The 20,782-nt window shown below is 39.5% G+C and overlaps 2 protein-coding genes across 2 annotated transcripts; both read left to right on the top strand.

The window, feature by feature from the left end:
* The first annotated feature begins 1,179 nt into the window (after nucleotides 1-1,179).
* On the top strand, nucleotides 1,180-3,277 carry LOC118826349 (C-C chemokine receptor type 1). Its single transcript, XM_036597298.1, has 2 exons — nucleotides 1,180-1,536; nucleotides 1,696-3,277. The coding sequence occupies exons 1-2, from the start codon at nucleotides 1,294-1,296 to the stop codon at nucleotides 2,395-2,397; spliced, it is 945 nt and encodes a 314-aa protein (XP_036453191.1). The 5' UTR covers nucleotides 1,180-1,293; the 3' UTR covers nucleotides 2,398-3,277.
* An 11,493-nt stretch (nucleotides 3,278-14,770) lies between these two features.
* On the top strand, nucleotides 14,771-17,874 carry LOC118826323 (5-beta-cholestane-3-alpha,7-alpha-diol 12-alpha-hydroxylase-like). Its single transcript, XM_036597264.1, has one exon. It carries the CDS (start codon nucleotides 14,893-14,895, stop codon nucleotides 16,426-16,428), a length of 1,536 nt encoding a protein of 511 aa, XP_036453157.1. The 5' UTR covers nucleotides 14,771-14,892; the 3' UTR covers nucleotides 16,429-17,874.
* The last annotated feature ends 2,908 nt before the right edge of the window (nucleotides 17,875-20,782 follow it).

Here is a 20,782-nt window from a genome sequence, read left to right as displayed (position 1 = left end):
CGTCGCCGCGAGACGCAGCGAAATGCTTTTGGAGCGACGTTGAAACCAAATACTTGCTTGACGAAATAAAGGACTTAAATATTCTTCATCTTCTAGATGATGTATGTTCATATTTTCAGGTAAAGTGGTGCAATGTTTTTAAAAAAAAGCCACAACATGAAGTTTGAGTTTTATGTTACGTTTCCGTCACGTCTTCTTCTATGAGTTTATTGGCTGGTTACTGTCTGACTCATGTAGAACCTAGAGAGTTTCCCATTATCTGATTACTCAAGTGCATGTAAATGCATTGATCAGATTACTGACAAAATCTGATTTTCTGCAATTATCGAATTATTATTCTCACTGACAGAATAGTTCTGAATATTACATCAAAGGTGCTTTCATTTTGGCGGTTCCTTATGCCAAAACAGTTTTACACCCTTCCGTTACAGAGTACAGGTTGAGCTCAGCTTTTTCAGTGATCTCCAGATGAAGCTGAGTGTGGTTTAGTTCCAGTCAGTCTGTAAAGAGCTTCGAGTGACTTCACGTTTGCTGAACTGTGTTCTGTTGTTTTCTGGTTGATTCTAGTTTGTTTAGTTGTTCTGTCACAACTGCTGACCGAAAAGCTCATTTGAGATCAAGGACAGATTCAGAATTTGCTGTAATTGTCAAATGTGCCCATTTTGTTTTTTTTTTTTAAAGGGTAAAGAGATGTTATAGAGTCGTTATTTAGCAACCAATGCTTAGTGAAATGATAGTTATTATAAAAGGATATATTACAGCACAAGAGCACTTCTCAAGCAATCAGACTGTGTCGCAAATAACTGTTGCATGAAGTAGCATCAACAAAGAAAGAGAAAGTAATCACTTTGGAAGATCAAGCAATAACAGTTGACACTGTTGTCTCCATCATTGAACCTACCACATTACAGCTCAGGGTGCAATAAACCATTAACAGCCCACTGCTTTACCTGTCTACAGACTCCCTTATGTTTTTGGGGAGATTGTTTCCATGGGATTTCACATGCTGCTGAACATCTGTTCCACTGAACATCAATGCCCAAACAGCCTTAAGTGAAACTAAATTACTTTCATATGAAACATGCAAAGTTCTGTTGTGATAGAAATGAGCTTTGAGCAGTTTTTCCTTGAAAGGGTTAAGGATTAAAGCTGCAGCCAGGGGATTTCTATGTCCACCCCCCTTCCTGCAGTCTGACTTCTGCACTTGTAGTCGGTGTGCAGGCAGAATGTTTAGATGTGGATTTTGTTTCCATTCAGAACAGTAGTTTTGTTTCTTCCACATCTGAGGAAGCCATGGACGTCTTCCATCCTCTATCGGTCAATGAGTCTTACGACAACAACTACGAGGAATATTACAACTTAGAAGCATCGGTAGACTACGGACCTTGCAAGAAGCATCAGGCAAGAGAATTCAGCCAGAGTTTCCTGCCGGTGTTCTACTCGCTTACTTGCGTGCTTAGCATCATTACTAACATAAGCTTAATCATTACATTCATCAGGTTTAAATCTCTGAGGAGAGCGCTTCCACTCAACATGGTCAGTGCCGATCTCATGTTTACTTTAACTCTTCCCTTCTGGGCAGTTTACGCAGACAGCGAGTGGGTCTTTGGGCCCCATGCATGCAAGATTGTGACTTTGTTCTACATGGTTGGATTGTACTGCAGTAACCTGTTTGTTGGATGTATGATCCTGCAGAAGTATGTGGACATGGCATGCATGCTGCTGAGCAGTGCCAGGAGGAAGAGAGCACTGTGCGCATTCCTTTGGCTGCTTTCTCTTTTGGCTACAGCTCCACATCTGTACTTCGTGGAGGCTCACGAATTCCAGGGCCAGAAGATCTGCACTAACCACTTCTTGCATAAACACGGCTGGAGAATTTACATGAGGTTTCAGATGATTGTCCTGGGATTCTGCATTCCTCTCCTGGTTCTGGTCTTCTCCACCGTTTTGATTGTCCGCACTGTGGCCAGAACGACACTTCTGAAAAGGTCCAGGACCTTGACACTAGTGACGGGATTTACCGTCTTGTTTTTTGTCCTCTGGTTCCCCTACAGTCTGGTCATTTTCTTGCATGCTTTGCAAGAGCTGCATGTCATATCTGAGTGCACCACAAGCCTGCACCTGGACCTGGCCGTCGTGGGGACAGAGTGCATTGCGTTCATGCACGTTTACCTGAATCCCATAGCATACGTTCTTCTGAACAAGAGGATCTGGAGAAAAATACGAGGGCGATGCTTGGCTCCAAGGGAGAACCTGCTTGGTCCTTCTGAAAGCACAGGCAGTGAAACGACTCAGGACAGTGCCGTGGAGTTGAAGGCATTTGGGATGTACCTCGGCTCTGAATCAGAAGGCTCTAATGCCGAGAGACAGGGACACTTCTTACCACATGTAACATAGTCTTGGTAATCTGACTGTGACGACTTTTATGACTTCCACATCTGGTACATTTCTACTGCGTGCAACGATTCCCAATCAGCGAAAGAGAGCAACAAATAACTTTTTTTTTTCTTGGCAGTTATTTAGTTTGCTTCAAGAAAATGACCATACAAAAATTGTAACACTCATTCACAAGTAATTTTAATATCCTTTAAAAACACGCACTGATACGTGTTGCTGCTTGGTTGTGGATGTGTTTGTGGGTGGAGATCAGTGTGAGCAGATCATTGTATCATTGAAAATTTCTGGTCTTTTTATGAAAAGAACCTGAAAAGGACATGGTGGTCTTCATCAAACTGGTCGCTGTTCTAATGAATCTGCCTAGCTGGATTGTAATAGGTCTGGATGTGAGCTGAGAACAGCAGTTAGTTTCTTCACAAATTGCTGAAGCCCCACCTCACACGGTCTCTTATCAGCTGAAGCCTGAGCACACTCTGTTAAAATTTCATCAATGGAAAGCAGTTTTCACGCAGTGTGAAAATCATGTGTTTCTGTCTGATGTCCAAACACCAAAATATCTTTGTGAACATTATAGCTTAAGGCTTGATGTAAGATTAAAATGATTTACCATTTATTATTATTTTTTGGCTGGAGAATGATACAGTATATTTTCACATAAATACATTTTAAAAGTATATTAAAAGTAAAATTGCAATGGTTATGTACTTTACCAGTAAGATAATTGCATGTCATCATAAAATGAGAAATTCATTGTATTTTAACAAATTAAAGCAGTAAAGTTTGCAAGTAAAGCAGTAAACTAAAGCAATTGTTGTAAATTTGGATTTATGCGGTCTTTATACGGATTTTAAGATACAAATTATATGATATATAAACCTTGTATCTCCATTTTTGTTGTTTTTCATTTTTGGACAGAATTTGAAAAAAGCAGTTGCCCTTTATGCTGTGTCAAACTTTCAAGATGAACAGACCGACAAAAATGGTCCAAAATTACTTGGAAAAAAAATTCTTCATTTACTTCCCTTAATTTTTCCTTCTCCTGTGAAGTTACTTTTTTGGAGATATAAAATATAATATAAAATATCCCAACAGCAACAATATATATATTATGCATTGAATATGCATAGAACATTAGGCATTGAACACCACACCACACATTGAACAATAGTGAGTTGGTATGGCGACACAGAGGCATGCGTTACACTAACATTGGCTGCTGTTGATCTTGCACTCTGCACACTCTGCTGAGCTGCTCTGAAGAGGGATTTTATATTCTGTGTTTCTTCACTGCAAATTTGGTCTTTAATTGCATTTGAAGTAGCATTAAAAATCTTAAGAAGTTTGCTTGAATATAATTCCAGGACGGTGCGCACACCCTGTTTGGAAACTGAAAGTATTTTCTTCTTTCCTTAATACAAATCCACCACCCGCCTGAGTCTCTTATTTCCTCAGAGTTTCCTATGTTTGTGCCAATCGTCCAAAGCTGGAACGCCCCGTGGCTGCAGTCCAGAGGCCGTCTTACAAAAACTTCCTGTCTTTAGTCCTGAGTTCAGATCTGACAGGTAAAGATAAGATTTTTCACAAATTCATATTACAGAAGCAAATCTGATCTCAATTTTACAATTAGGAAATCGTAAACTACTCGATCAGAGTCAATTATGAACTCCCTGCTGAAAAACACCTGTAGAATCATTAAGTCTTCTGTTGGTTCCTGGTGGTTTTGTAATGTGTTTACACTTTTTTCAATGGGTTGATGTCACAATGTAAAGGATCCTTATGACATTTGATGATTTCCTAATGAGATCTAAAGGTGTCCTACAGGAAACTAAGGGTCCTTTTTGGAAACCATTAAGCCAATTCCCTTTAGACAGGGCTGTCATGTCTGTTACCAAGCAACCAACCATACAGCTGAAACACAAACATGTCATCAAAATATCATTAAAAATGTGAGTTACAGCTGCTGTTACTGATGTAAAAAGGTCAAACTAAACAAAAGTGTTATAAACTGTAAGTAGTGAATACTGTGAGAGCGCCCCCTGCTGTTTATCAGAGTGTCACTGCTCCCCAGTTTCAGTCTCCATTTCCCAAACGCTTTAGCCGAGCACACTAACGTTACTCCTCCTAATAAACAGACACACGTTCAGCTCCGTCTCCTCATTATTCACCACCATCACTGTAATATTTCATCATCAACATTAACACACGAAGGTGATCAGAGGGGCGGTGGAGATCGAGTCTGCAGCGTCTGAGATCTTTAAAACGCAGAGTTAGAAAAGAAAATCATCTCACAGTGAAAGCAGCGTTTTACAGTAGAGATAAATGGAGCTCATTATGCTGGTAGTGAACTATGCTGCTGACTCAGCTGCCTAAAAACCACAGAAACGGACCTTAAACAGAAGTGAGGACCCTGTTGGGGTTCATCCTAAAGTTAGGACAGGATTTAGGAGGTTTAGTCTAGTTAGGATGTTTGTGTGATGCTGTTTTCTTATCTGGAGTTCATGATGAGATTATGAAGTTAGGAACTGTTATTCTGTAATAGATACTGTCCGAAATTCAGTCCAGACTGAAATCATCATGGAGACTAAACAGGTAATATGGCCTCTGGATTATATTATGCTGTACAGTCCATTTAACAATATCTCTACTTATCTAGTAAGATAAACACAGTTTTACTTTTGCGCGTGAGTAAATATAGATTTACTTGATAAAATATTACTTCAGTTAAAAATATACAGTGCAAAAACTGATATCTTAATCAGCCAGAAAGTCCTGAAAATGAACAGATCTGTTCTGAATTCACTAAATTTGTATGTATGAACTCAACCACCTTTTAGAACCTACCAGAGACGTTTTTTTAGAGAACTGAGACATTTTGGAGCTCTTCACTGTGGAAATAAAATAAAAAGAAATTTTAAGACAGGTTTATTAAAAAAAAAAAAATAATTAGAAAGAAATCTCGCTTTTTAATAGTGAATTAATACAATTGAAAATATTTCAGATAGTTACTTTTCAAGCAGATAAAACTCATACAGACAGTTCTAGTCTAGTCTAGAGTGGATCTTATTTTAAGCACCACAGTATTAATGATTTAAGACCATTTTAAAAACCTTTTTTTTATTTAGGCGCAAATAAATAGTGTTGAAGCTGTTCAGACATTCTCACTGGAAGACATTTTGTACCAACTGAGGTTTTAAGAAAATCTTAAAACAACATTCATCTGCTAGTTTTAGCTAATTTTAGATTAATATTATTATTATTATTATTGTTGTTGTTGTTGTGACACCAAATCAAATTAGTTTTAGTTAAATTTAACCACAACATTTTAAACTGATGAATTATTTACTGATTTTATGATCACAATTTTCAGATCAAGATTTTTTTCTCATGTAAGAAACTTTATTGAGGAGAAATTGTTTTGATTTTATTTTTTTTTTATCTATATACTTCATTGTTCCTATCTATATTTGCACTGAAGTAAAAGTAGTACTTGCTTGTAGATAAGTATTAAAATTAACAGTATTATGAGTTATTTTATAATATCATTTTGATGAATAAATGCTAAATTTGTTCACATCTGCAGCCACTTTGGTCTCCTTAATAGAACTTGGTCATCAAATTAAAATTATAAGTCAACGTACTTTTACTTACGTTTGTTCACAAGCATGTATTTTTGTACTTGTACTCGAGCAGCAAGTACTCGAGTACATCTGCTTTTACTTGGTCCACTTTGACTGGTTGCTATGATTGCTGGTTGCTAATATGATGACAGGCTGAAATAAAAATTCATCATTTAAAATTCCCAACATTAGAAACCAACAGCCTGAATTTGTTGGTGAATTTGCATTAATCGCATTAGCCAGAAGGGGGCGACAATGTATGTTGATTTGAGGTTGAACTCTCACAAAACAATAAAGCTGTGGTCATTTTTCCACTGATGGCCAACATGTGTCATACTTTCTTAGGACATGAAGGCTGAGAAATTACACCATTGTAATGTGGAAACACGTTGAGGCCCAGGTTTATCTTATCCATGGACTTCAGATGAACTCTTGACACACCCTCTGCTTTCCTGAGCACTTTTGAACAGTTCTTCTTTTCTGCAGTACATTAATGAGTAATCAGTTTCCTCAGTTCTCTTTCTGGCATTAACATCTAATTCCTGATTCCTTTTTTGGGTTCAATTTCATTCTGTTGTGCTGGTTCAGCTCCTGTTCTGCCTCACTGTTGATCACTCCTCTCACTTTGGGGCTTAATAATTTATTTTAACTGAAAAGGATACAAAAAGAGGAGAAAAGAAGCACAAAGATGAGCTTTTAATCTATCCAGTGTATTTACTATTTGTTATAATGAGATATTTGTAAGCTTTTATAAGGTTATTAAACAAATTTAAAAAATTACTTCCACACATTTTAACTTGTGTAAATGTACTAAGTCAAATGATTTCACTATATTGGTAGATACTGTTGCTGGTTTCATGAATATTTCTTAAAATAATCAAAGTTATCTGCCAATATGCAGGGCTGTGATCAAGTATTTGCCACCTTCTAAATTTCTTCTATTTTTGCAAATTTGTAACAGCTGAATGATACAGATCAGACTTCTTCTACTATTACACAAAGATTACCCTAGGAAACACAAAGTGATGTTTTAAATCATGATTTCATTTATTGAAGGAAAAATGCTGCTTAGCTCTAGCTGGCCCTATGTGAAAAAGTAATGCCACTGCTGAGCAAAAGGAACACTAAGGCTCATCTCACGTTTACCAAAAAATATCTAAATGACCCCCAAGACTTTTGGGACAATATTATGTGGACCGATGAGTCAAAGGTGGAACTTTTTGGAAGACATGTGTCCTGTTACATCTGGCATAAAGCTAATACTGCATTCCACCATAAGAACATCATACCAACAGTGAAACATGGTGGTGGTAGTGTGATGGCCTGGGGCTGCTTTGCTTCTGCAGGACCTGGACGTCTTGTCTTAATTGATGGAACCATGAATTCTGCTCTTTATCAGAAAATCCTGAAGGAGAATGCTGCCTGTCAGTTTGTGGCCTACAGCTCAAGTGCAGTTGGGTTATGCAGCAGAAAAATGATATATTGACTACATGTAAGATCGTTTCACTTACCAAGATACCATTTTTTGCAGCGTGGCTTCTTATTTGCCTGAATCCCCACAATGGAACAGCTGCACCGTTTATGGTGGAACTGATCATATACATAAGGCCGTTCCAGCTTCATAGTTCCTGTGCTGGTAGATACTGAATGTTCTGAAAAGTTTCACTGCATAGTGTAAATTATTGAGTATTTAAGTTGTTTTTTGAGCTGCTACTTTTGTACTTCTACTGAAGCTGCTTTTGTTTTTTTTACTGCAGTCATGATTTCACTGTATTACTGGAGGATGTCTTTAGGCTGTTCTACACTCCTTCAGTCTTACACTCTTTGGCTTGTATTGGAGGTTGACTGGTGAATCGTTAAGAATCTTTTCCTTATCAGTGTATTCATAATGTTTATGATGTACAGTAGCCATTTCCTCTATGTTTACCGTGACAGTAGGGCACCTGGCAATGCCCCAGTAACTTATTCATTTACATTTACATTTATGGCATTTAGCAGATGCTCTGCCCTACTATTATGTTTGAAAATCTGGCAACTTTGCAAACAAAATAGTAGGGACAAACAAGGATACAGCCAGTATATGTTGGACTAGAGGAATTGGATAAGAGGAGTCCATTGGCGAGACTCCTAAGGCCACGTTGGCCTACCTGTGTAAAGTGATCAAACTATAAGTCACTCTGGTTAAGAGCGTCTGCCAAATGCCATGTTACATCATCGATGTGTGCGGGTCAGTTTGACCCTGTACAGCTGAATCACCACACAACAGTTCTAGAACATACATTACTCTAAGATTTCATTTGACCCTATTTGCCAACTATTTATCCATCAACATCTTAGATTATCTTATGTTATTGTATTTTGCTGTTCATAATTACATTATTAAATAGCACATTCATAAATTGTTATTTTGGATGTTAGAGCCACATATTCTATTTCATTATTATATGAAAAAGGAGAAATTCAGAGTGAAAAAAACACAAGTTTCCAAAACTGGAGTTCAAAAACTGATTAAGGGCTACAGAGAAAATGTGATACCTCACAACCACCTGGAAGACCTGGTCGACCCCAAAACTGCCCCCATCAGATAAACAGCACTTAAAGCTTTCATCTCTGAGAGAGAGGAGAAAATCAAGCTGCTTCAGATCTGAAAACATCCACAGGTGTTTCTGTCCATCCTTCCACTGTGAGAAGACGACTCAGCGCTGTGGGTCTGAAAGGATGTGTAGCTGATCAAGAAGAACCTCACTGAGAAAAGGAGACGGACACATCAAACAAAAAAGCTGAACGATGGGCTGACCACCCCAGAGTCCAGACCTCAACACCACTGAATGTGTTTGATTACTTCAGAAAATGATCAACCAGCTTCTAAGACTGAACTTTGGAGGTGTGTCTGCAGATTCTTTGAGGAGCTGAAAGTGAGTCTCCTGAAAAGAATGGAAGCTGGAATAAAGGGAAAGAGTGACTCACTGACACTCAGACAGCTATGATTAGAGTTAGCTGCTGAGGATTCTGAGTAATGTTCTTTTCTGCTTGTTTCTTGACACTGACAAATGAATAACTTGGTCAAATGAAATGAAATTACGTGAAGGGTGGTGTCTGACCTTTGCACAGTACTGTGCTTATTTCTGAATTCATTCATACAGTGCAGGTGATTTCTGTGGTTGTGACACTTCAGTAATCAATTTATTCCCTGTGTTTTATTTTTTAAACTCTGATTGCCGCCATATAAAAAGGATATCAACACATCACTATCATGAACAAACAGATAGGTGCAATACTTGACTGAGCAGTTTAGGCGCTGAATGATTCTTCTGAGTTGATTCCGAGCAGCCCCTCATTTTGTCATCACCCCTCTTACACAACACACTTCCTCTTTTTCTTTAGAGCTTCTTATAGTCTAAAGCCTTAATGTTTGGAAAAGACCTGATCATTTTAGATGGAATAATGATGAACATAATTAAAGTGCATAATTAAGGAGAATATAATCTAGTCTTTCAATTCAAAACGAAGCACTACACACTGGCATGCCTACATCATTACCACTATCTGACAGTAAACAAGCTGGCTGGCCTTAAGAGACACTAGTTTGATTGACTCAAACGTGGCAGGTGGACTTAAAACTGTCCTTGAGATTCAATTGAAATAATCTTATCGTTCATTTCTTAAAGAAGGCAGAAAACAAGGTATGCAATAAAGGGGAGGAAGAAAGAGTTCAAGGTGGATCCAGTCCAGATTCAACAGGCAAATCAGGGTGTTGGCCAAATAGATTTAGTATCTTTAATTTTTCACAGTTTAAAAAACACAAACTGCAAACTTTCATGTAGAAACATCAGAATCAGAGTCAGTATCCTCTGTGGTGCGTTTTTTTTTTACATAAAATAAAGTTTATGTCAGTAAACTAAGTTCTTTAGGTTGCTTCATAAAATGTTGAACAAAATGATATTTGTTTGAGAGAGTAATTGTTTTAGCTCAACATCAGACTGAGGGTGGACTGAAGGACGCCTGGGGAAGAACTCCAGAAAGACTGCATTAAGGCACCTGTGAAGCTCAAAGTCTGGAGCTGTGCTTTTCCTACAGTGCTATCACTGAACTCATTGACAGGTTGTGAACTCAGAAGAGTTCAAAGACATTTTGAAACCTGCAGAAGATGTGCAAAGAAATTATGACCTGACTCTCACCAACCGGCATTACAAAGAACAATTTGTCAAAAAGAACATGACAGTCTTGTGACATTCAGTTCAAAATACAGAGGTGCTTGAAACTTTGTGAAGTCTTTAGAATTTTCTATATTTCTGCATAAATTTGATGTTAAACTTCATCAGATTTTCACTCAAGTCTTAAAAGTAGATAAAGACAACCAAATTAAAAAAATGAGACAAAAATATTCGATTTGGTCATTTATTTATTGAGGATAACTATCCAGTACTACATATATGTGAGGAGCAGAAGTATATGAACCTTTAGGAATAGCAGATAATTTGAAGGTGAAATTACAGTCAGGTATCTATCACAGTCTGATCTTCACAACACATGTTTGTAGAAGTGTATCATGTCATGAACAAAGGAGATTTCCAAGGATTTCAGACGATGAGCTGTTGATGCTCATCAGGCTGGAAAAGGTTACAAAACCTTATAAAAAAAAAATTCGAGACCATTGTTACACTTCCCAGGAGTGTTCGACTAACAAAGATCACACCAAGAGGAAGGCGTGTAATAGTGTGCGAGGTCACAAAGGAATCCAGGGTAACTTCTAAGCAACTAAAGGCCTGTCTCACAGTGGCTAATGTTAATGTTCATGAGTCCACCATCAGGAGAACACTAAACAACAATGGTTGCATGGCAGGATTGCAAGGAGAAAACTGCTGCTCTCCAAAAAGAACATTGCTTCCTGTCTGCGGTTTGCTAAAGATCACATGGACAATCCAGAAGGCTATTGGGACAATGTTTTGTGGATCGATGAGACCAAATTAGATCTTTTTGGTTTAAATGAGAAGCATTATGTTTGGAGAAAGGAAAACACTGCATTTCAGCATAAAACCTTATCACACACGTGAAACATGGTGGTGGTAGTATTATATTTTGGGCCTGTTTTGCTCTATCTAGGCAGGACGGCTTGCCATCATTGATGGAACAATGAACTCTGAATTATACCAGCAAATTCTAAAGGAAAATGTCAGGACATCTGTCCATGAGCTGAAACTTAAGAGAACATGGGCCATGCAGCAAGACCTGAAGCAGCAGCTCATGGGAGGAAACCCACCAACATAACAGAGTTGAAGCTGTTGTACAGAGGGGCTAAAATTCCACCAAGCCGATGTGCTGGACTAATTAACAGTTACTGGAAATGTTCAGTTACTGCTGCACAAGGGGGTCACATCAGATACTGAAAGCAAAGGTTCACATATTTTGCCACTGGCAGATATGTAAAATTGGTTCATTTTTAAGTTTTAGGTCAAATTCATGCAGAAATATAGATATTCTAAAGGGTTCACAAACTTTCAAGCACCACTGTAAATGACACCTAGTTTGACATTTGGTTTCCCAACACAATGAACCTCATATCTTTTTATTTTTGGCCTTATGGCAGGATATGAAATGCTAAGTAAATTAATGAGTGGTATCGCTATACATCTGATTCACCTTTTTCTCTGCATTTTGATAAAACATGTCAGTCCGAGTTCAGACTTATCTTACTCTCTTATGATCTTATTGGCCTGGTTTATGACCTGAGGCATGAGATTTCCGTATACTTTTATGTCAGGACAATGATCCATAGACCATGCTCAAGGTATGCCGACTGACACTTTGTGCTGACTGGCTTGTATGCACGACCTGAACTGCACACTCCTGTTTCAAGCTTCTAGAAAGCTGTCATCAAACCAGGAGACATTTACATTTCTTTACATGGCTGTTTGTGTTTGTTAACTACATCTTAAAACTGGAATGCTTGATAGTTTTCTACTTTCACACGTTTATTCCTTTTGTCTGACATACATAGGTGGTAGCATAAGAGGTCAAGGTACACACCCAGATGAATGCCACTGTGCCCGAAGGGCATATATATCTCCTGAAAGGCTGTTAACTCACCAACGACCTGAATGAGTTCTGCAGCAGATTTGAATGCACAAAAGACATTCTTCAGACTTTCTCTGCCAGTCCCCCACCCTGGCTCTCTCCCCGCTATCCCCCCCGCTCATCTCACCATAAATATCAGGATGTTAACAGGCTTTTCATTAGACAGAAGGTGGGAAAAGCTCCAGGGCCAGACTGAGTCTCTCCATCCACACTAAAGCACTGCTGTGACCAACCTGTGCCAATTTTCACCAACATCTTCAACAGATCACTAGAACTTTGGTCTGTTCCAACAGGCTTCAAAATATCTACCATCAATCTAGCCCACCAAAAAATGAACATTACTGGACTAAATGACTACAGGCCAGTAGCCCTGACCTCTGTAGTCATGAAGGTCATTGAATGCCTGGTCTTAGCCCACCTGAACACCATTACAGGTCCCCCTGTAATTTGCTAACAGAGCTAACCAGTCTTTTGACAAAGTGGTCAACTTGGCCCTGCACTTCATGCTACAACATCTCAACAGTCCTGGAACCTATGCTTGTAACATAGTGGTTGGCTTATCCCATGTGAGGATTGAACTGGCAATCCCCATGTTAGAAACCCAGCAAGCTTTTGGATAAACCACCCAGACAGAGAGAGAAACTCAACTGCAGAGCAGTAAAGAAAGCCTCAAACTCAAGACTGAGTGGTGAGCTGTGGGAGAGCGATCCTTAAGTATAGCGTGCCCGGCTGCACCTGATTAGCCTCAATTTGGTCGTCCTGATTTTCTGACTCCTCCTAGTGATTAGAAGTGGCCTAGCAGGAGGCTGGGACATTACAATGCTAGCAGAGGTGCTGCAGGTCAAACTGTCTGTGCAAGATCCCATCTGCTGGGGAATCGTGGACTTCCTGACAAACAGGAGGCAACATGTGTGGCTAGGAAAACACACATCAGACCCCTGGACCCTCAGTATTAATGTGCCACAAGGTGCTCTCAGTCCTTCTCTTCAGTCTCTATAGCAATGACTGTGTCTCAAGGAAACCAGCTGTAAAGATTCTTAAGTTTGCAAATGATACCACCATGGTGGGCCTTATAGCCAACAAGCATGAGTCTGCCTACAGAAAGGAAGTCAAGCATGTGGTCTCCTGGTGTAGCAGCAACCACCTGCTGCTGTAGAGATGGTGGTAGCACAATGCCCTCTCCCTACCCCCCATCAACATCAATGTGACTGTGGTTTCCACTGTGGGGTCACTCGAGTTCCTGGGCACCACCATATCCAGGGACGTGAAGTGGAAGAGCAACACAGTCTCCATCACCAAGAGAGCTCAGCATTCCTCCACCTCACAAGATCGAGCCAAAGTCCATAATCAGGACAGTGGAGGAATAATTGGATGTAGTCTGCCAACGCTGACCCCTCTCATCCTGGACAGCACCTCTTCCAGCCACTCCTTTCTGGTAGAAGATTCAGGGCCATCAAAGCCAGCACAACTTGACGTGCTAACAGCTTTTTCCCCAGAGCTGAAGCTCATTAACCACAGTGGACACTCACATTTTAAACATAAACTGAACCATCAACCTCAGTCTGTTTGGTATGTTAACTTCATAAATGTGTGCACGCACCAAGACAGATTCCTTGTATGTGTAACATACCTGGTGAATTGATTGTGTTTCTGATAACAGCCTTGATGACAAATTAATGAGAAATTGTAGAAAGCTGTTTACATGTCCACTTGATTAATTGGGTAACTGCCCAGATTCGTTGTATTATTAGTGTGCATGTATATGCACTAGTAAGTCTTTTCTTAGTTCTTTATCTATTTTTATTTGTTCAGTTACACTTGAATCTAATTGCCCCTAAAGAGGTGGGTGGATCCAGGCAGCAGTGATATTCCACCAAGGGCAAGAGGTAAAAGAGTCCTGATGATTTGTAAAAGGCTTTCGTGAGCTCTTATCTTAGAGATAAAGACAGCCTTGATCCTTCTCCTTTTGCATTTAGAATGACTATATGGAAGGCATTGTAAAATAATATTCACTGAATCATTGGCTGAAGACCACGAGCAACCAAGGACAACCAAGGCCGAATAGGATATCAAGATTACCTTCTTTCATTTTTGGCCTGTGGAAGTCAGGTAGTGATCTTGCCTGACTGTAATATGTTTTGAAAAACAGCTGAAACAGCTGTCCTTGAAATGTCAAATTGGAGGTGCTGGTGACCTCAGAAAGCTGTGATTGCAAAGCACATGGTAATGTTGAGATTTATCTCAGCATCTCAGCTATAAAACATTAATCGCTTGCATCATATTTCCACACTAAATTTAATTAAGTTGATAAGAGAAATTTTTATGTTAGTTTTATCAGTTTGCTGTCCTTCCACTGTTGTGAGACTGATATAAGAAAAAATGTAACATGGATATTTTTGTAGTTAAACATGTTCCAGTAGGGCATACTTTTAGACATCTTATTATGTTCCTATAGCAACACCATCTGATAATTTTGACAGCATTCAGAGAGATATTTCTCACCCTGAAGACATTTTGTACCAGGTCCAAGCTCCAAAAACTCCCTAAGAACAAGAGGAAGAAATCTTGAGAGGAACCAAGACTCAAAAGGGGTCCACACTGGACAGCAAAACAATAACATAAGAGTAATAAGAACAGAAAATAAGGTTTTAACATTAGTGTAAAGTATTAAAAACACACAAAAGGCAATTTAAAAAAAAGGTCCAGGTTACAATAAGCAGAGGGGAGGAGCCTGAGCTTAGGTATAATCAGATACAAGTTGGGAGCAACGATCAGAGTGGCACTGGAGAAACAGGAGAGAACGATGGGCTTCCTGCTGCACATTCTGCTTGCTCTGTTTGTATCTCTGCTAGGGGGGCTTTATCTCCTGGGAGCTTTCCGCCGGCGAAGACCAGGGGAACCCCCGCTGGATAAAGGCCCTCTGCCCTGGCTGGGACACGTGCTGGAGTTCAGGAGAGACACGGCAAAGTTCCTGGAGAGAATGAAGAAAAAACACGGGGACATTTTCACAGTGCAGCTAGGAGGGTTTTACTTCACTTTCCTGACGGACCCACATTCCTTCGGTTCGGTGATCAAAGAGGCACGTGCAAATCTAGACTTCACTGAGTTTGCAGAGCATCTGGTCAAGCAAGTGTTTGGTTACCATCCTCTAGAGAATGACCACAAGTATATCCAGACCTCCAGCAACAAGCATCTGATGGGCGATGGGTTGGTTGTAATGACTCAGGCTATGATGAACAACCTCCAGAACCTCATGCTGCACAGCATTGGCTCCAGTGACAATGGCAAACCATGGCAGGAGGCCGGGCTCTTCTATTACTGCTACAACATCGTGTTTCGCGCTGGTTACTTAGCGCTGTTTGGAAACGAGACTGCAAAAACTTCAGGATGTTTGGAGAAAGCCAAGGAAACTGACCGAAATCACTCGGATGAACTCTTCCATGAGTTCCGGAAGTATGACCAGCTCTTTCCCAAACTGGCATACGGGGTGCTGGGGCCCTCGGAGAAGATGGAGGCTGAGCGGCTGAAGAGGCTCTTCTGGAACATGCTGTCAGTGCAGAAGGTCAATTCCAAGGAGAACATAAGCGGTTGGGTAATGGAGTCGCAGCAGGTACGGGCCGAACAAGGCATGGACGAAAACATGCTGGACAGATACATGTTCCTTCTCCTGTGGGCATCCCAGGGAAACACGGGTCCTGCCAGTTTCTGGCTGCTCCTGTTCCTCATGAAGCACCCTGATGCTATGAAAGCTATCAGAAATGAGGTGGAGGAGGTTCTCCGGGAAACGGGGCAAGAAGTGAAGCATGGTGGGCCATTGATCAATCTGACCAGAGACATGCTGCTCAAAACCCCCATTCTGGACAGCGCAGTGGAGGAGAGCCTTCGTATGACAGCTGCCCCCGTCCTCACCAGGGCAGTCTTGCAGGACATGACACTAAAAATGGCCGACCGGCAGCAGTACAACATCCGCAAGGGTGACAGAGTGGCCCTGTTTCCATACACCGCTGTGCAAATGGACCCAGAGGTGCACCCTGATCCACATACCTTCAAGTACGATCGCTTCCTCTCCTCTGAGGGTGGCAAAAAGACCGAGTTCTACAAAGGTGGAAAGAAGCTGAAGTATTACACCATGCCTTGGGGTGCTGGGTCCACCATGTGTCCTGGAAGATTCTTTGCCACAAACGAGCTGAAACAGTTTGTGTTTCTTTTGCTCACATATTTTGACTTTGAGCTGAAAAACTCAGATGAGAAGATTCCAGATATTGACACCAAGCGATGGGGATTTGGAACCATGCAACCAACCCGGGACATCCAGTTCAGATACAGGCTCAGGTTTTAGGTTCACTCCTTAAAAAAGGTGCCACAAAGAGTTTTTTGAGAGATGGCATACAAGAACCACTTTGCATTCCTATTGGAGGTTCTTTAAACTTTTCAAGAAAGGTTCATGTGGGAACCAAGAGTGGTTCTTCCATGGCATTGTGCAAAAAACCCTTCTTTGGAGGCTTTATTTTTAAGTGTATTGAATAACAGCTTGCTTGTGCAATGTTTCACTAAGCACTTAGCACCACTTAGCTCATTTAACTCTTTACCTTGCATGATTAATGATTTTTTGTTTGATTAGAAAATGAGCATAAGTTTCCCTAATTGATATTTCCCTAATTGATCCCTAATAAGACTAAAATAGGATCTCAAGCGAATGGAAAAAATGAACTGATTGCATTCACAATGCATGCGTTTGTGCTTTCTTATCACAAAATATTTTCATATTCCAAACAAAAAGCCTGGGTATAAACATGGTTAAAAAATTTTTTAAAGTTGTGATAAATTCTGTTCATAAAATGTGCTCCAAGATGTGACATTTGTGACTCCATCATAGCTTTCCAGTACATCAATAAACTTGCCAAAGAAAAAGAATGTGGTGAAAGCTTTTTTAAAATTAAGTCACTTACAAATATGTATCTGAGAGTTTTTATGGTAGGAATCTAAGACCCCATGGGACTGAAATAAGATCATTGCAAAGGAAAAGATGAGCTGACTGCATTCACAGTGTATGTATGTGTGTTTTCCTATGACTGAAATATTGTGATATTCCAAAGTGATTGCACATTTCTTTGAAAAAGAGAAAAGGCCTGGTTATAAACATAGAGAAAATATAATTAAAGTACTGGACATTAAATCCACTCATACAGTGAGTTCAAAATTCAAAGTCTATCCACATTATTTAGGGCACTATAGGACAACCAGCAGGCGCAGTTTTTGTGACCTTTGGTTTGAGCAGAAGGTTGTCGGTATATGACCTCAAGCAGCCTAACAAACACTAATGACAGCACAAGGTCATAACTGAGAGTCTTTATCTAAGGGAAGCACAATCAGAAAGTCTGAGGAAACGCCCACACCACCACACCATACCATGTTGATATCTGTCCAGTGTAATCTTATCAGCTTTTGCTTTACAGCTCTCAGTTTAGTCAACCAGGATCAATTACATTAATGCTTAAGACAATAAACGCAGTTCATCTGTACACAAATCTTACTACAGTTTATCTGTACATTTTATTGTGGAAACTGATCAGTTAAATATGGGTAAGAGTGAAATCCTTTATTCAAGTAAATCACTGTAAAAGGTTTATTGTTAAAATAAACAGGTAGCCACTAAGCTATGATAAAATTACTGTAATTTTTCGGATACTGTAAAATTAATTACGGTACAATTCAAAGTGCTGTATTACAGCTAATTATAGCAATTTCTTCATGTTGTATAATAAAGTACAATATTTTTAAGTCATTTGACTCTCTGTGTTCTCAGTAAAACGTTCAAATTTACTGTAAAGTTGAAATGGAATAAAATGGCCTTTTGTGCCAGCAACACCCGTCTTTAGCTACACCAACTGGCCACTTCATTAAGATCACCTCCTTGTATCTACACACATTGTCCACTTTATCAGCTCAACTGACCATATAGTTTCACTCTGTAGTTCTACAGTTACAGACTGTAGTCTGTCTGTTTCTCTGCATACTTTGTAACCTTGTTCTTCAGTGGTTAGGACCCCCACAGAATCCCTACAGAGCAGATATTATTTGGGTGGTGGGTCATTCTCAGCACTGCAGTGACACTGACATGGTGATGGTGGTGTGTTAGTGTGTGTTGTGCTGGTACGAGTGGATCAGACACAGCAGTGCTGCTGGAGTTGGCATTTATTCAAGTCACCAAAAAAATTAACTATACTCTTGTCCACAATCAGCTTTCAGCTTTTGTAATAAAAGAGCATTTAATACCAAATACCAAATTCACTGAAAACTGACAATGACAGTGTTTTTTAAATTTGTTTTTGGCTTTGGGTAAAAGAACACCACACTATGTGACCTTACATAGCAGGTGTGTTTAACTCGCTAACTAAGTATGTCCACATAGCAGCCTTTTCCAGACTTAAAGAATGCTCCGTATGTAGCTGTCAGGGGGAAACATACAAATATGTCAACATTCATACTACAGCTAGGACAGAGAGTATAAACCAGAGGTCACTAATAGGTGGACCACAGTCTGAGTCCAAACCCCGAAACGCTGTCCTATGCGGACCTGGACCCATAACCAATAAACTATGGAGAATTATTTAATTTTGATGGGGTGGTCATATTTTTTATCGACGTAACTTTTCTAGCCTTTACGGTACCAGTTCCTCACAGACCAATCGCATGTGTTGTAAAAATCACACATGACGCTCCTCAGCCAATCAGATCTGTGCATTACAATGAGCACTGAGACTTGAATGAGTTGCGCACACACAGGGGAAGGACAAGGCGAGAAACAGCAGTCGGAGAAGAAAGTGAGCCATATTATTTTACATGTCGTGCTCTAAAAAGAGAAAACTGACAATAAAGGTTGTTGAAATATGAATTGTACTTTATTTGATTTGACATTAAGTTGTTGACTGAATTAGATGTTGATATACCTACTAGGCTACTTCAGTAAACAGTGTATGGCACTGAATCATAATGCAAGTTAGACATTATAATGTTCTGGACCTTTGCTTGAGAAAATTTTCTTTGACTGGGGCCATACCACATTCTTACCTTACATAGGCTATGTTATGGACCAGGTTGGGGACAGAGAAAATTACAGTTGGTTCACCTTAGATGGGCTGTATGTTAGCCTGTTGTTGGTCAAGCATATAGCAGAAAATTGCCAGAGGAAAACACAACCTTGTTCATGCTGGGTGCCGGCTCAGGACCTAATAAATCGATCACACATACAATTTACCACAGGTCCACCTTAGATCAGTCACATACCAAAACAATTTGCCAGATCTGCATTACCAGCACAAACCCCACACCCTCATCCTGCCTAAGCTATAAAACCTAGTAAAAGAGTAGCTTTACATGCTAACAGACAATTAATGCATTTGCCATTCAATTCAATTTATTAAGCTGAAATGGCAGTCAACATGCACGTCTAAAATGTCAGCTGCTCAAGAAAATCTTTGAAAATTTTACTCAGCTGAAATGTATATATTGTCCTGAATTCCTGGACTATTTCCAAGACATTTTATAAAACTTAGCATTCCAGGTATTTTCCATTCCTGGGTTTAGGACACAAACAAACAAACAGAACAAGTCAAATTTGCATGTCAATGCAACAAACTGACAAACGGTTGAAACAGTCTCATCTGAATGGGCTATTCAGTTCGCTGCCTGGCACAGTGTCCTCCATCTCTATGTCCAGCAGGATGAAGCAACCTTTTAAGGCACTGCTCAATTTCCTGATCGGTTGATGTTGCAGTTAGGCAGTTTCTTCTTACTGCCTTTACAATGAGATCCAGCAGAAATACCGTTGTGTTGTTTATGGTCAGTCACATGAAAATGTTGTCAGACGTTACACATTTTTGTAGCCTTACTGAAGTAACTTTTCTTTCTGCAACACATATGGGTGTAACAGGATATGACATTATGTAACACAAACAGCTTCCAAAAGCATAACAGCCATGTTAGTCAACGATCCTGATATCTTAGGATTGATCAATAAGGTAGCTGATTTCTTAAATAAAAAGCAATCTGACACTGAAACTACATATAACTGAAAATGCTACCCTTGAGTAATTCCACTTGTTTACATCATATGAATTTACCAAAGTTCAGCAAGCTCTAGCTCTGGTGAGGAACAAAGACGTAAGAATTCTTTGCAGATAGATGAAGATGCATTTTCCTGGCTTTGCATGCATTTTAACTGTAGTGAATGGACAAGAAGTGTATAAACTCTCTATTCACACTGTAGTGTGACTGCACCCTAAAGTAAACTTATCCACAAAGGGCCAGGTGTGTATGAAGGGTGGAAGTGAAAAATATTAAATAATAAAAATGGGGCTGATAAAAATGTCAGTAACAATGTGAGACGTGAATTGAAAATCCTAAATGAATATTAAATATCACATTTTGTCATTCATCAAGTTGGTTTTGCATGAGGGTATATATAAATATTCTTTGGTAACAATAATATAGTCTATGTTTTAGATTGTAACTTACTGCCATTTCCTGTGTGGTTTCCCAAAACTTACAGTGTGTGTGTATATATATATATACAGTGGAGGAAATAAGTATTTGATCCCCCACTGACTTTAAAAGTTTTAATACAAAAAAATAAATGAAACGTCTCATAATTTTATGCCAGCTTTATTTTAACAGTGACACATAGAATATCA

Source organism: Colossoma macropomum, unplaced genomic scaffold (assembly GCF_904425465.1).
Source record: "Colossoma macropomum unplaced genomic scaffold, Colossoma_macropomum, whole genome shotgun sequence".
Lineage (NCBI taxonomy): Eukaryota > Metazoa > Chordata > Actinopteri > Characiformes > Serrasalmidae > Colossoma > Colossoma macropomum.
Note: the sequence above shows the minus strand (reverse complement) of the source record. Positions and strands in the feature narration are given on the sequence as shown.